At 41.0% G+C, this 15,121-nt stretch overlaps 1 protein-coding gene across 2 annotated transcripts in view; it reads left to right on the top strand.

Moving 5' to 3' along the window:
• Nucleotides 1–15,121, top strand: part of ITM2C (integral membrane protein 2C) — a 188,236-nt gene that overhangs the window by 158,156 nt on the left and 14,959 nt on the right. For both annotated transcript variants that reach the window (XM_069213407.1, XM_069213408.1), the window contains exon 5: nt 10,345–10,495. In XM_069213407.1, coding sequence (XP_069069508.1) covers nt 10,345–10,495 — 151 coding nt within the window. The remainder of the gene's footprint in view (nt 1–10,344; nt 10,496–15,121) is intronic.

Below are 15,121 nucleotides of genomic sequence, written 5' to 3'. Positions count from 1 at the left end.
ATTTCTAATTCTAATTGACCCGTTTTATTCCAAGATCGTTACCCATAGCATTCTTTTGGTACTTCCTAGGTAGATCTTTGTACATGGCTGCACTCTGCAGCACACACAGAAAGAGGCAAAAGCCTCTCAGGATTGTTTTTGTGTAGGAAGTTATCTCAATCTGCACACATCGTAGACACCCTTGCACCATGGTGGAAGGGTGCCTGTGTTGGTGCTAACCTGCTGAAAGGACAGGGATGCATTGTATGCCATAGATACAGCATTTTCCTACCTTTCCCTGTGGCACAGGGCAGCGTGGCCTGTGCCACAAAACCATAAATGTGCCCTACTGTTACTTACATATTCAAGTGGAACTCCTTTCAATGGGAAACATTGTTTGGCTATTCTAGAACCATTCAGCCCTTGGTACCTGATCAACAGAGGGACTGTACCCTTCTGCTAAGATATACCTATAGATGTATGAAAGAGCTATATAAATATATATATCACCTAGTGGCAGTCACCATTAGGTAGTTATTGTTAGGACCACATTTACATAGAAAAAGTGTTTTTCGACTTGCCTATATCTTTGGCAAATCTTCCCGAAATGTTCCAAAAAAAAGTGCCCCGGTGATTCTTGTTGCATATGGAAAGTTTCGGGGTGATCTGTCAAGCGAGGACTCCAAAAAAGGGGGTTAAAAAAATTGTGTTTCCTATATTAATTCCCTTAGGACCTTTAGACATGACTACAGCCCCAACCACTGGTCAGAATTACACCAGATTTGGCAGAAAACTAGCTTTCGGTACACAGATTACGCTTTCACTTATGTGGTGTAAATCTGTTCAGTACTTTTTGAGACATTAAAGGAAATCCACATTTGTATATCTGTGATTGTGAAGCCTTCGTGAACAAGGAAAAGCTTGTGCAGGGAAATGCATAGCTCTGATTGGCTGCCAACACTTCGAACTAGGAAGTGTTAGCAGCAATCTTGGGACCCAGCTTGAGCCGAGTCCCACAAAAAAGTGTGAAAAAAGACAAAGGTCCAGGGTAGAGTCACTCTGACCCCTTAGTTCTGGTGCTGGGGTCCCAGAGGGACCCCACAAGGGAAAAAAGCATTTTAAAAGAAATGTTTACTGTAAAATTGCGACTACATTGCAAATTTACAGGAACAATAAAAAAGAAATATGCAGGCTCCCACGTGTGATTTTTAATAAGCCCCCTCAGTGGGCCGGGTCCCGGGGGGACACCTGGCCCCATGCACCCCCAGGGACCACCACCTCCCCTGGGCTATTAAGTAAATGCAGAGGGCTGCGTAGCCTCCTGCTGCCCAGGGGACCACGACCTCACTGAGGCAGTTACTAAATTTAGTGCAGGCCCCAGAGACCACCACCTCCCAGGACAAAAAGATTTTCTGATGTGGAGGAGGTCATCACAGCCCCGAGGATCACCACCTCTCCAGGGCTCCAGTGCCCCCCCACAGCCCCTGGGACCACCCCCAGGCCATTAAAGTAATATTGTGTGAGGGGCCATGCACCCCTTCTCCCCCCTGCAGACCTGGGGACCACCACCTCCCTGGGGAAAATAGTAAAAAATGTGGGACCTGACATAACTCCGCTTTCTGACAGCGGGATCTGACAAACAGGTCCTGCTGTAAGAAAGCAGAGTTTTCACCTTTTTCACTGCAGACAGATACATATATTATCCATCAAAGCCTAAAATAACTCTCTATCTCTCTTTCTTTCTTTCAATCTCTCTCTCCCATTCACGCACCCTCTCAGACCCTTACGCACCCACTCACAGACCCACTCAGACACTCATGCATCCACTCACAGACCCACTCAGATCCTCACAGGACGGTATAGTTAGGAAATAGTTAGGCTCACATTTTAAACATACAAACCATAGAAATTCACCTGCTATCGTTAGAGTTATCTCAAGTAGCTTTAACTCATGCCCTAATGTAACTGTAATCAGTGGGCTCTTAATCTGTAGTAGAGTTGCACGGCTAACGCTAGAATATGCATTTATTTTAGTTTGATGCATGTCCAATTAAAGTTTGCATAAGCACAATGGCTATACATTGCACTAGATAAAAATCACCTCTTAACATAGGGAAAGGGTTGCATCATGCACTCCACTTTCCAAATAATGTGGGTCATTGTACTGCTTCAGGGTGAACTCTAAGGTCCTACTTAGAAATCATTTTCTAAATTGAACTGCGATTTCCCGCAGCACTGTATGCTTTGTCTCATAAAGGACATGATGCACTGAGACCACTATACAAAAGTATTACCTGGTTTCATTGACGTCAAATCACCAAAATCCAAGGGGTTGTGGAAAGACATCACACACCCTTTGACCATGATGACATCACAGAAAGTCATGTCACATGGGTATTGACCCTCATGGCATCAAAGGAAATGGCACAAGAGGCTTAAAAATGTACAAAAAGATCAGGATTAGTACCATAAAATGAAAGTTACTAAAGCTGATACAAATCTATTTTAGTTACCACCTATAGCCATTACTTTTACTTCCCTTCAGTTCTTTCTCTCCCACTGGTCATTTCTATGCAAAGGCACCTCATAGAGGAAAATGATTCACCTTGTCTAGCATGCCGACATAGTTTGAGATGATATTGCCTCTCTTCATCCTCCTTCCCTGAGGCCATCTTCTCCATCCAGTATTTCTGATCAACACTTACTCTCTGTTCATCCTCCTTCCATCAACTATTTTACCACTTCACTTCACTTCAACCATCAATCTCATTTTTCTTTCTGGGTCTTAAAGCATTGCCTTATAGTTGAGCTTGCATACATTCAAGTCCTGGCATGGCTCCCCCTTCCTCTACTCTTTATTGTTCTTGCACTAGCTCTTCTGCCTTCTCTAATCTGTCCTTTTCTTCCTCTCACTGCCTTCATACCTTCTTCTTTCTCTCATTCATGGTCAGTCCTTCTCATTCCCACAGCTCTTGTCCCTCCTTTTACTTCTTTTTATCCTTCATCATGTTTTTCTATTCACATCTTCACACTCCCTTTTTAACCAATGTGTGTCGCCTTTTTCCTCCTTTTTCCTTTCCTTCTCTTTTGGTCCTCCCTTTTCCTTTTATGCCTTGCAGTCTTCTTATGTAATCTCTTCCCCTTGGTCCTCCCCCCTCTTTTTCTGGCCTCTGCTTTTCACTTGCCCTCCTTTCGTTCACTATACTTTTTCTCCCTTTCGTTTTTCTCTTTCCTTCCCCGACTACATGACCTTCCATTAACAGAGGCGGAACTTTACCCCGTTTTGCCCTCTAAGCATTGATCATGCCTTCTTAATCTCGCTACTCTCCAGAGGTCCTGCACCTAAGGGATTACCGTATTTTACGGCGTATAAGACGACTGGGCGTATAAGACGACCCCCTACTTTTCCTGTTAAAATATAGGGTTTGGGCTATACTCGCTGTATAAGACTACCCCTCTTCCAACGCACACCAAATAAAAATTAAAAAACATCAGATTTGATTTTAATATGGTAATTTTAATTCAAATGCTTATGACATGCAGGTACGTAGTGGGAAAACTGTCACTTATAAAAATAAGGCTGTTTGTCATCAAACATGTAAACATAAAACAGTGCAAGTGGATTAAACTTTTCTTAATTCACTCTAAAGCTGAAAGGAAGGATAAGACAATAAACCCATGGGAACTGCCATGCTTTTTGTTTTCTAAGCTGTCAACCAAACTGAAACTGATGATGATAGGAGGAAGATAAACAAACAGAGAGAGAGAGCAAGTGCCGGGCAAGATCCTAGGGAGTCAGCAACGCCCATCATAACTCCAAGCTATTTTTACAGGACTTGCTGGCTTGACAGTTTCTCTTTAAAAGCCTTCAAAATCCTCCTGTTCGTCATCTGATATCATAAGTAAATCAATTACATCTTGTGGTACATTTGTAAGGTAGTCATCGTATGGATCTAATTCCGTATCAGATGGTGTGGTCTCATATTCGGCTTTCTCTTCATCTTGCCACAAGTAGTCGTCCTCCATACCATCTAATGAATTTTATATGCCACACTTCTTGAAAGACTTGATTACTGTTTCTGCATCAATATCATTCCAGGCTTTTATGACAAACTTGCCCAAAACATCCAACTGTGGAGCACGCATGTTTCCTCCTTTTGTGAATGACTTTTCGCCGCTAACCATCCACTCATTCCACTGTTCTCGAATGTGATCTTTAAATGGCTTGTTTAGGCACATATCCAGTGGCTGTACCAACGATGTCAATCCTGCAGGAATAACTGACACATCTGTGTTTATTCTTGCCAGCCTTTGCTTGGTGCTGAGAGTTAAATGAGCCCTGAACGTATCCCACACCAGTAGACTACGTTTTTGAATAAGTCCACCTGGTCGCCTGCTCCATACATTATCAAGCCATAGCTTTACCCCTTCTTCATCCATCCAGCCTTTTTCATGTACATGTACAAAACAACCAACAGGAAACTTGAGTTTCGGCATTGTTTTTCTTTGAAAAATAATCATTGGTTTCAGTTTGGCACCATCAGCTGTGCATGCTAGTACCACTGTAAAACTGGACTTCTCATGTCCTGTTGTTTTAATTAAAATTGTTTTTTCACCTTTTGGATGGACAGTTCTATTTCCAACCATATCAAAATTCATTGGAGTTTCATCCATATTTCCGATACTACTTAACGCATAGCCATGTTTATTGCGCTGTTGTATTACATATCGATGGAAACTATTTACTTTGGCTTCAAGATCTGCAGGTAATTTTTGTGCAATTTTCGTCTTTTGCCTCAGTACCAGATTATGCCTTTCAAAGAATCTAGTACACCAGGATACAGTGGCCTTAAATCTGTTGCTGTGATCTGGGTTAGAATTGGCCCACTGAAGGGCAAACAAACGTATTTGATTTTGTGTCACTATATAACCACTTTGGCGATGCTCATTCACCATGTCTGCTACATGTTTTTCGAATTCTGGCCAATGTGAGGTGCCTCTTCTTAATGCACACTTACCCCTTGGCATACTCCTTAATGCTTTTTCATTTGATTTCCAGTCCCGAACCATCTTTTCTGTTACTCCATATTGTCTTGCAGCAGCACAGTTATTATGTTCCATGGCAAAGTTTACAACTTTAAGATTGAAACCGGCTTCATATTTCTTTCTTCTTGCTGGTGGAGCCAGGATGGGGTCTTGTCTGTTAGCCATTTGTATACTGTACTGCATGTACTGGTGCTGTACTGTATGAACTGGTACAGATACTGGTACTGGTACTGGTACTGGTGCTGTGCTGTACTGTATTCACCACCACATGTATCTGCTCACCAGATAGACTGCCTTCCTTCAGAATCACCAAGTATACAACAACCAGCCAGTCACAGAGAATGAATTTACATTTAAGATTGTTGAAACTGCAGTACAACCAAAGTTAAATGCGGTCAAAATATATATTTTTTTATAATATTGTCATATCCCAATCCAAAATGGCCGTTACTATATGGTAATTCCCTAATATGTGCCATGCGCGAGAAGAAAGAAAAAGAAAACAAATCTTGCTTCTATGGTACCGTAATAGCGCGATTTGAATAGCCTGGGGCACGCGCAGGAACACGCGCCTGCCTAGACAACTGCCAGGGAGGATTTCGGCATACGGTAAGACCGATCAGCTCCGTGTCCACAAGTACGGTAACTGAATCATTGTGGGACGCGGAGCCCATCGTACGCTTGGAATTCATTTCCAAATGCAGTGTACGGTGGCTCAGCTACAGGGCGCCTGTCCCTGAAGTTTCAGCACGCCGTATACCGGCGTATAAGACGACCCCTGACTTTTGAGGAGATTTTCAGGGGTTAAAAAGTCATCTTATATGCCGGAAAATACGGTACTTGTGGCTTTAAGCAAGCTCAGGAGTGAGTGGACTAACCTCCAAAGAATACAGGTCCAGTTCTTGCACCTATAGCTTGGGTTTTTCTTAGGTAGGCTTGAATATTGAATCTTCGCCTTTTCTGTTACCTTGTTTCACCTTAACACCCCAAGGGACAGTTTCTTGCAAAAAGCTACACAAAGTTGTCTTTGTTGAAACTGCACCCAGCAGGCTCCTAATCCACTGGAAGGGTGTTTCAGATATCCAAGGGATGTGCGTTTTGGGCTCTGTAAATGGCATACAGGGCTCTGGACTCTTGTTTTCTTTCTGTTTTTAAAGCTTTTCCTCTAGCCTTTGAGGCCAGGGGTTGCAAAGACATTATAAAAGGGAAAACCAAGGGTAGTATCAAATCATATAAAATCATGTTTTATTTTGTTATAAGCCAAATAAGTAGCATAAATGAGTTACATATCATAGAAAAGATTAAATATGCAGTAATATATTTACAAAGCTATATTGTTCCTTAACGTCACAGCTGCAAACAAAAACTTGCAGACATGCATACTAGAGGGATAGTCAACATTTGCAGAAAGATATAAGCATGTCTATACTGTGTAAAATTGAAACCTTTAAGAACAGGATAAGAAACCTTTTCCTAAGGAAAATTTACAGAAAAAGCAAAACTGCAGTAGAGGAAGGCAACATCACAGGTATAAACCGTATTAATAAATAATGGTCCTATATATTAATGCAATTAAAAATATACTGTTTCCACTGATTCAATTGTTTTCAGCATAAGAAAGGAATTAACTGTGGATTTAGATAACCCACGTGTTTCTATTCTGAGGCTTCTGAGTTCACGAAATATACTACTACACCAAATGTTATCTTGTTTAGAAATGGTGTCAGAATTTCAGAGATCTGGTCTGCCCAACTCAGTACGTTAGGATTTCATGTAGCACAACCATTTTGAATGAAGATGAAAAACTAGGCAATCCTTAATTATCTGTGTATTTAAGCATGCACAAGAATTAGGCCAGATTGAAGTCCATGGCAAAAAGGGAGCTGAATTCTGTCTTTAAGGCAAAGGAGATGAAACCCTTCATGGCACAAAAAATGTGGACAGCAAACGTTAAATCTTATAATCGCCAATAGAATCTGTTCTCTTCAACCCCTGCTCCCTAACAGGTGGAGGAGACAGACCCTTATACAAGGTAAGCAAGCAAGGTTATGATTTCCTGTACAATGTAGTAGCAAAACTTGAAAACGTGTGCCAATGTTTCTCCTTGAGGAAACATGGTAGGGTCATTGAGCAGTGTTATCAAAAAACATTTTTTGGCTGTAAGGCCATTAATGCAGCCTCAGCGGTATACAGTAGCATAGGTATAGATCTTGAGCCCATTTGGGGCATGCTTTCGTCTTTATCCACAAAAAATATTCTGAGGGCCTGATTTAGAGTTTAATTAGATGCACCTCTCTGTTACAAAGTTCATTGAGATCCCATTCACCTTATTGGAAGTGCATTCTATACTAAGGCACTTGTAATAGGGTGGGCAGGAAATCTGTTATGTTTATGACAGAGTAACCCATCTGCCAACTAAATCTGGACATAATCATTAATATATAAAATTAACATGATTGGAGCCAACAAAGAGCCCTGCCAGACAACCCTCACCAGTTTGAAAGATTCAGTACACTCTCCTTTGAAACCATAACACACCCTGGCAGACAAATGTTGTAAAAAAGTCTACTTCCATGTTTAGAGTTTCGACCTAATAATGTGGTCAAAGGGTGAACTCTGCTCCTCAAAATATAAGGACCTAATTTAGAGTTTGGCAGACAGGTTACTCCATCACAAATGGGACGGATATCCCAGCCGCCATATTACGATTCCTATATGATATAATTGGACCATAATATTGTAGACGTGAAATCCGTCACATTTGTGACAGAGTATCGCCATCCTCCAAAACTCTAAATCAGGCCCAAAGTGTGAGGAACCCCTTTTAATATATTTGTCAGTGAGGAGGTGGAGATTTAATCCCTGTCCCACTGTCCCAAGACCTGCCCTAAACCCATATTGAAGCTCAGTGAACCCTTATCATCCCCAGCCCAAGCCAGCATTCTTTCCATAATGATATAGCCAGGGAGCTTTACCACATAAATAGTTTTTATTGGTTTATAACAAGGTTTATAATTGGTTTATAACAAGGAGGATGATTTTTTTTGCCCTTCGAGACAACAGGAATATTAACAGATTGAAACCAGGACACAGGAATATTGGCGCTACTAGCTACGGCCACAGTGCTACATTATTATTGAAAAGATCCATGGGTACTCCACCAGGACTAGGCCCTTTAGCATCAGGACTATTCATAATTGCCTACCTCACCTCAAACTAGAAAAACACAACAGTATTACAGGTCTTTCTTCCAGGTGCAGTTGTAAATATATGATGATCACTTTCAGAGGTGAAAATGGCTAACCAGGCCCTCCTTGATTGGGATTCGGCTGTATCACTGAAGGAGAACTGTTGCGTGCTGCAAACTACAGAAATTATTAAAACAGCCCATTCAAGCCCATTATTGCCAGCTTATTTATGCTATAAAGAGTACCAAGGGGTGAAGGGTTATTTGACCCTTATTTACCCTGAAGCACGATGTTCAGTTTGCCTTAGGTTTACAACCAGGTACTCTTATGACCAAAGAATATTAAGCAAAATTGGACAAGACTTCACAGAATGCTGGTTGATGTTCTTCTATAGAACGTGCCTCCTGAAATAAAAAACTAAAAGTCCTATAAAGTTTAATTAGGAATCATTAGAAAACGTCAAGGCAGTATTCCAGAAAAGGATATTTAAATCCATTATAAGACTGTGGGTTAAATCATCAAAATATTGTGCAGCACTGCATGCGTGCATATGGCAGCTACATAATTATGCTTATTAGCACCATCTGAACAAGAGAGTCAGTCATCATTGTCCAAAGCACCCAAGGAGTAAAATAGTTGTGAGTGGATATCAATCAGCTATAAACAGAATTTACAGAGGGGTGGATAATCGAAGGCAACAATTAGGGTTGGTAGAAGTAATTCAAGTGATCAGTCCTTATCTTGTTATTTGTGGGCCACACAGACTCAAATGCTTTAGGTAAAGAATGAACAAGGGAGGCATTTTTACGATTTATGACAATATAGTTCCCAATACCCTTATTTGTTGGAGGACCTCCCAATAAACACATCTAACCAGGACAATAATATAAAATAATAGGCCAAAACCACTCACCTGCTTGAATGTCCAATGACCTGTTTTATTTTTAGGCTCATTATATCTCTCAGTTTTCCCATTATCTAGATGGGGCAAGTTGGCCAAAACCATATCCAAAGGGAGTAGCTTAGGGAGGAAGATTAAGCGTAAGTAAACTGGAGTTTTGACTCCCGTCAACTTTGCTATTTGGGGCTGTAGGGTAAATAAGCTTAGAAATCACACACAGATGATGTAATTGAGTGTTAATTAAGAACTTTTATATTGTTAGTATTTAAAGTGGGCAGATCATCATGTGACCTAAAAGAGGGCATCTATAAGTTTGAATAAGGGCATGGTTTAGGGCAATGAGAATAAAACTAAGGTGTCCTTGGAGACTCCAGGTATTTAGTAATCTCCAGTACTCTTGTTTCAGCAGAAAAAAGCTTTTGTTGGCAGCTACAATAGTAGCAGAGAAGTAGATAAAGATTTAAATTAGATACATCATACTTAGCAGCACATATAGGATGAGGACAGACCATAGGTACGTTCATCAAGGGCAAGTGCTCTAAAAAACACTCTAAACTGTTCAAGGTAAGGTATGATCTTATACACATTATAGACCTCTGTGTCCTCAGAAAAAGATGTATTAACCACACAAGGGTTAGTCAACAAAACAGTTTTTGGTTTAGTTGTCACAACTGTTGTATCTTTGGAAGAGGAAGCTGAGCATTTCTTGTTAGAGGAACTGTCCACTGGGATAGAGGTCGCCTTTCTTTTGCCCATGACAAAACAAACTAATTAACAGCAATTATAAACAGAATTGAAAGGCCACATGGGTTGCCCAACTCAGCCTCTTTATGGATCTGATAAGTGCAAACTGGCATGGTCTTGGCCAGGGCATAACTCAGGCATGTGCCAGACTCATCATGCACAGCAGATCTCTCAAGTGCTAAAATAGATCATGGTGGTGGGGAAAGAGGCTCCTACAACCTCACCCTCCCAACAGTCAGTTGGAACTTGATGTCCTTTAAAAAGCATCGTCCAGCGCAGCAGGTCTCCCAACACCCTAATAAAGTCACTGGTGGTGGGGTAAGGGCCTTTCCCTCCCCACAGGCAGCTGGCACTTGATGTCCTTTATTAAGTGGTCTACATTTGGGGACCACTAAATGATTCTGTGCGTATGCTATCTGTTGATTTCTTAAACATGCATTTGTACATTATGACTTAGACATTTTCACTATACCACTTTCTCTGCAGAAAGGAACTTACCTGCCACAGACCTACGTAATCCAAGAGGAGATGATTGTCACAGAGCAAGTGAATGATTTGAAGCCGCTGGGCACCTTTATCTACAACCTGTGCAGTGGAAAAGAAACCTACCGTCTGAGACGTAGGACTACAAGACGACGTAAGATGAATGGTTTTGAACATATACGTATATACAGAAATATTTCATAGTCATCTAACATGTTCTAAAAATCTTTTGGGTTTAATCACAAGTGTTAAGGTGGTTTATTGAATCCACGATGGTTCATTCTTTGTGTGTGATATATATCTTTTCTTAGGTCAGACTCCTCAAAATACAATAGTTTTGGGGAACAACATTTGAGTACAAAATATAGGATACAAAATTTGGGGACCATAAATGAGTTTATTAAGGGTAAAATTTAAAAGGTATCAGAAGAGGAACAAGACTGGAACATCACAAGCAATAATTGAAGGAAAAGGGAAAGAGATACATCAATGGATGCAGGGGTGTATTGGAGGTCTCTACCAGGGATATCTGTCCATAAATAAAAAAAGAAACTGGAAATTGAGATTTACCTCAGATTTCCCGAAATACAAATTTGGTAACTTTGATAAAAAATGGAAGCCTGACATTCACTCCAAGATAAATCAACCAGTATCAACTTCATTGTGGCTAATAGATGAGAAAAATACTCATTAGCAATCCTTAGGCTTGATTTAAATCACATTTATATTTTTCCATTTTAAAGATAGACTTTCCATTGTGTTCTGCTAGAAAAACAAATTGATCACAAATGAGTTGACCTACTCGATGACTGATACCCATTCACAATGTGATCTTTCTGTCTCACCTTTTGAATTGTGGGATTGATTTCGCCACTGAAAGTCCTGGGTTGAAAGCAGTGAGATGCAGTGACTAAGTTGCGTAGTAGACCAAAAACTGTTATTGAGATGGTATCAAATGTACAAGCTCTATTTATAATCAGGAGGACTGTCAACTGTCACTTTCAGTCAGGAGACTTCCTCTTACGGGCCACTTGAGGAGCACTCCTATTTAGAGCCCATTATCTGAAATTTTTTCCTGTGTCGTCACCAGGAAAAGCCTGGAGGTACCAGACATAAAAGACAAAAATGACTCCCATATCCTGGGAGAAAACTCCCAGAGGGTGGGGTCATCAGTTTGGTTTTTTTAAAAACAAACTCCTGCTTTGGGAGTTAGTTTTTGAAAAACAAAAACGTTTGTTGAGTGGCTACCTGAAAGATGACACTCAATGCACCAAAGTTTTAATGCTGTCAGAGAAACCACAGTGACATAATTCCTTAAAGGCACAAAGATTTCCACTGGGCTGATGCTATCTCTAAATATGGATGGCAGAGTCCAGCGAGGTGTGTGTGTGTGTGTGGGGGGGGGGGTAAGAATGGTGGGCATAATCTCTCGACCACCCTGACAGAGGGTGACCCCTCCCCCAGCAAACTCTAAATCGGCACCTTTGTTATTTGGAGGTTGTACTTATGAAAAACTTACACTTCATAGTGGAACTTTCCAGCAAAGTTCATCACCATGAGCTTATGTTAAGCCTGTTTTAGGACATTGAACCCTATCTGACACAGGCACTCTCTCAAAGAGTTATGCTTGCAAAAGAATCTTCCAGAGAATCATCGGAGAGATACTGCTTTAACAACCCAACCTGGGTGAAATCAAATGTCAGTCATATATCAAAATGTGCAAAAAAGAACAACTAAATCCCTATAAACTAATCATAAAATAACAAATGTCATATTCCATTAGAAAAGTCACTAACATGCTACTGATTTGAAGAGGTTGGAAAAGCAATAGTAGTGGTATGTAAAAATATAAATCTACTTTTGTACTTGTGTTATAGTATTATAACATTATATTCTAGAGTTGTTACATATTGCTTTCCATATATTTCTATAGCACACCATTTCCATGTAATTTCTTTTTGCCTGCCTTGTAAGCTTAAGGATGACATAGTCTTTGAAACAAAGGCCAAGGAACTGGGCTGGACCCAATATTTTAGCACTAGTCATGTTCTTGTAGTAAAGAAATAAAGTAGCTGTAGATATGACCTCTGATGCACAAATAGTACTAACATTCTAATTGCTCTAAAAAGATTTAACATCAGATCACCAGAAGTGGTAGAGTCTAAGATGTTTGCTTCTCTTGGATTTTTCTGAGACATGCTTGCTTCTGCCATCCACTGTGCCCCCTCCCTCCCAGAGATGCCATGGATACAACCCGTGACCGATGTAGGGCTCAATTCATAAACTGCATTTTGGAGTACTTAAAGGCCCTGATTCTGACTTTCACGGTACTGTAAACATGGTATAATCACATGCAGTTTTGCCATTGCTGCTGGAATGGGAATGGGGAATTACCATACTCGGGTACTTTTTCTGATACATTTGAAATCGCCTATTCTATGGGGTTTTCCACATACATTAACCAACATCTCTGGGCAGGTGGTAAATGGATGTAAGGGCATATGAGTGTGGTGGAGGAGATGTAGGCGATAGGAGGGAGTAGGGAAGGGAGGGGAAGAATATTTCTGACAGTAGGGTGAATCCTATGCTTCCCTGTTAGAACAAAGGAGGCAGAATAAGGTTAGCTACTGCTCATCATGTGATTTTGTTCAGCCATAATTAGCTGCCAAAAAATTGTGAAACCGGGTCACCAAAAAAATGCCTTGATTTTGCAGATTGAAATTAATATATAAAAGCATGCATTAACTTCACTCTGCATAACTTGTAAGTAGGGCCAAAGAAGTACTAAAATGGTAGTACTCACATACTACAAAATGATATTCAAAACACAAAACGCCGGAGACCTCTTCCTCTGTATCTCATATCTTTTCTGTATTTTGAGCTTCACCACTCCAGCAGAGACCTCTACACAGATAGGTATACAAATTAGTAGTAAATGTGGGAGGGATACGGGGGGAGTGGTGGGAAAATTGGGAATAATTAATGGTAAATGGCAGGGGGGTTACTGAAACTTAAGGAGGAGTTTATGGTGGACATGCTCATATAAATTGCACACCAATGAAAGAGTAAGACCGTTCCAATTTACAATATTCACATGTAAAATTACTACAGCACTGCCAGAAATAAGAGCATCAGGTGAAAAAGCTTTGTTACCATCACCTTTATGGGTAAATAAATATATATTTTAATTATATTCCAGTCTTTTAAGTGTAATAATCATTTTTGTATAAATAAAAAAATAAATATATATATATATTACCTAGTGGTGGCCGCCACTACGTATTTATAGTCAAGTCTGATTCTCTATAGAAAGAGCATTATTGGTTTGCTAATAACTTTGAACCCATTTGATGAATCTTCACAAAGGTTTCCCAAATAAGATAATTCACTTCAAATTCTTCCTGGAAAGTAATGGGGTGATCTGTCAAGTTAGGGCAGAGAAAAAATGGCTAAATCCCTATATATTTTACATAGACTTCTTTAGACAAGGCTACAGCAAAAAATGCTGAATGGAATTACACCAAGTCAGGAAGCTAGATCTTCATCCACAGATTGTGCTTTTGTGATTTGGTGTAAATCTGTACAATAGTTTTTGAGAAATTAAAGTTGAAAAATAATTGGCTATCTGGACCATTGTGTCTGTGAGAGTCTCTCACAGGAGCAGCAGTTTAAAAATATAATGTTCTGATGGGCCCAGGGAGCTTTATTTCCCTTGGAACATCTCACTCCAACAGGAATCAGACTCCAGTGAGAGCGAGCACTCTGATTGGCTGCCAGCAACATGAGAAAAATGTTGTTGGCAGCCATTAAAGACTTGGGTACTTAAGGGCAAAAAAACAAATATAGCAGAAAATCCAGGACTGGCTGGGCTGCATTTATTATCTTTATGCCCTGGGGAGCCCACCCCTGGGGCTGTATTCTCAAATGGGAGGGTGCCTGCGTGGACCCACTCCCAAGCCTCTAGAAGCCCTGGGGAGCCCATCCCTGGTGCAGATTTTTTTTATATGGTTAGGGGACCCCAGGACATAGCGTTTTTTTGCTCTCGCATGGATGGAGTATTTTTTAATTTACTGCCAAGTGGAAGCAAACACCAAGTCCGATCCCAACGGGTGGGAGCTTTGAAAATGCTCCTACCCCGAGGAAGCAACATTAGTAGCTGTTTCCTGTAGGCAGGAGAAATGCTTGTTCCTGCTGCATGTGGGGAGCCGGTTGGGGCCACGGGGCCTTGGGACCTGGCACCATGCCACCCTCTCCCTGAAAATCATGCCTGACCCCAGGGATGGGGACCTCAGTGGCAATAGCCTGAGGAGTGGGTAACACTTGACCTCCTCACCTTAATTTTAAAAAGTGGCACTGGAGAATGGGTTCCCTAGGGCCTAACAAGGCTTGGGTAGGGGGGGGGGGGTCAAGTGTCTCGTCCTTTTTTAAAACAGCAGCCCCGGGGTATGGGGTACCCAGAGCCTAATAAGGCTCAGGAAGGGGGGCACATGCCCCCCTTAACTTTTATCAAGAAAATGGCTCTGGGGTGAGGCCTGCACAGCGTGGGGTTTGCTGCATGTGGGGAATTAGCTGCAGGGCCTGGCTGCAGGCCACCCCTGCGGCCAACATCCCACTGCACATGGCCGAAGGCTAGGTGTTGAATATACATATGGTAATTAAATACCACTTTATGTTAAAATAACTTACTTCACTGAAAAAAACAAAGGTTAAATTAAGGTTCTAGTTAGTGTGATAAAAAGATCTGTTTCGAAAAACCCTAGAAAGTCACTGAAAAAATAAA

The sequence above is a fragment of the Pleurodeles waltl genome, chromosome 11 (genome assembly GCF_031143425.1).
Source record: "Pleurodeles waltl isolate 20211129_DDA chromosome 11, aPleWal1.hap1.20221129, whole genome shotgun sequence".
In the NCBI taxonomy this organism is placed as follows: Eukaryota; Metazoa; Chordata; class Amphibia; order Caudata; family Salamandridae; genus Pleurodeles; species Pleurodeles waltl.
The sequence above is the reverse complement of the archived record's forward strand: the minus strand, read 5'-3'. Positions and strand labels throughout refer to the sequence as shown.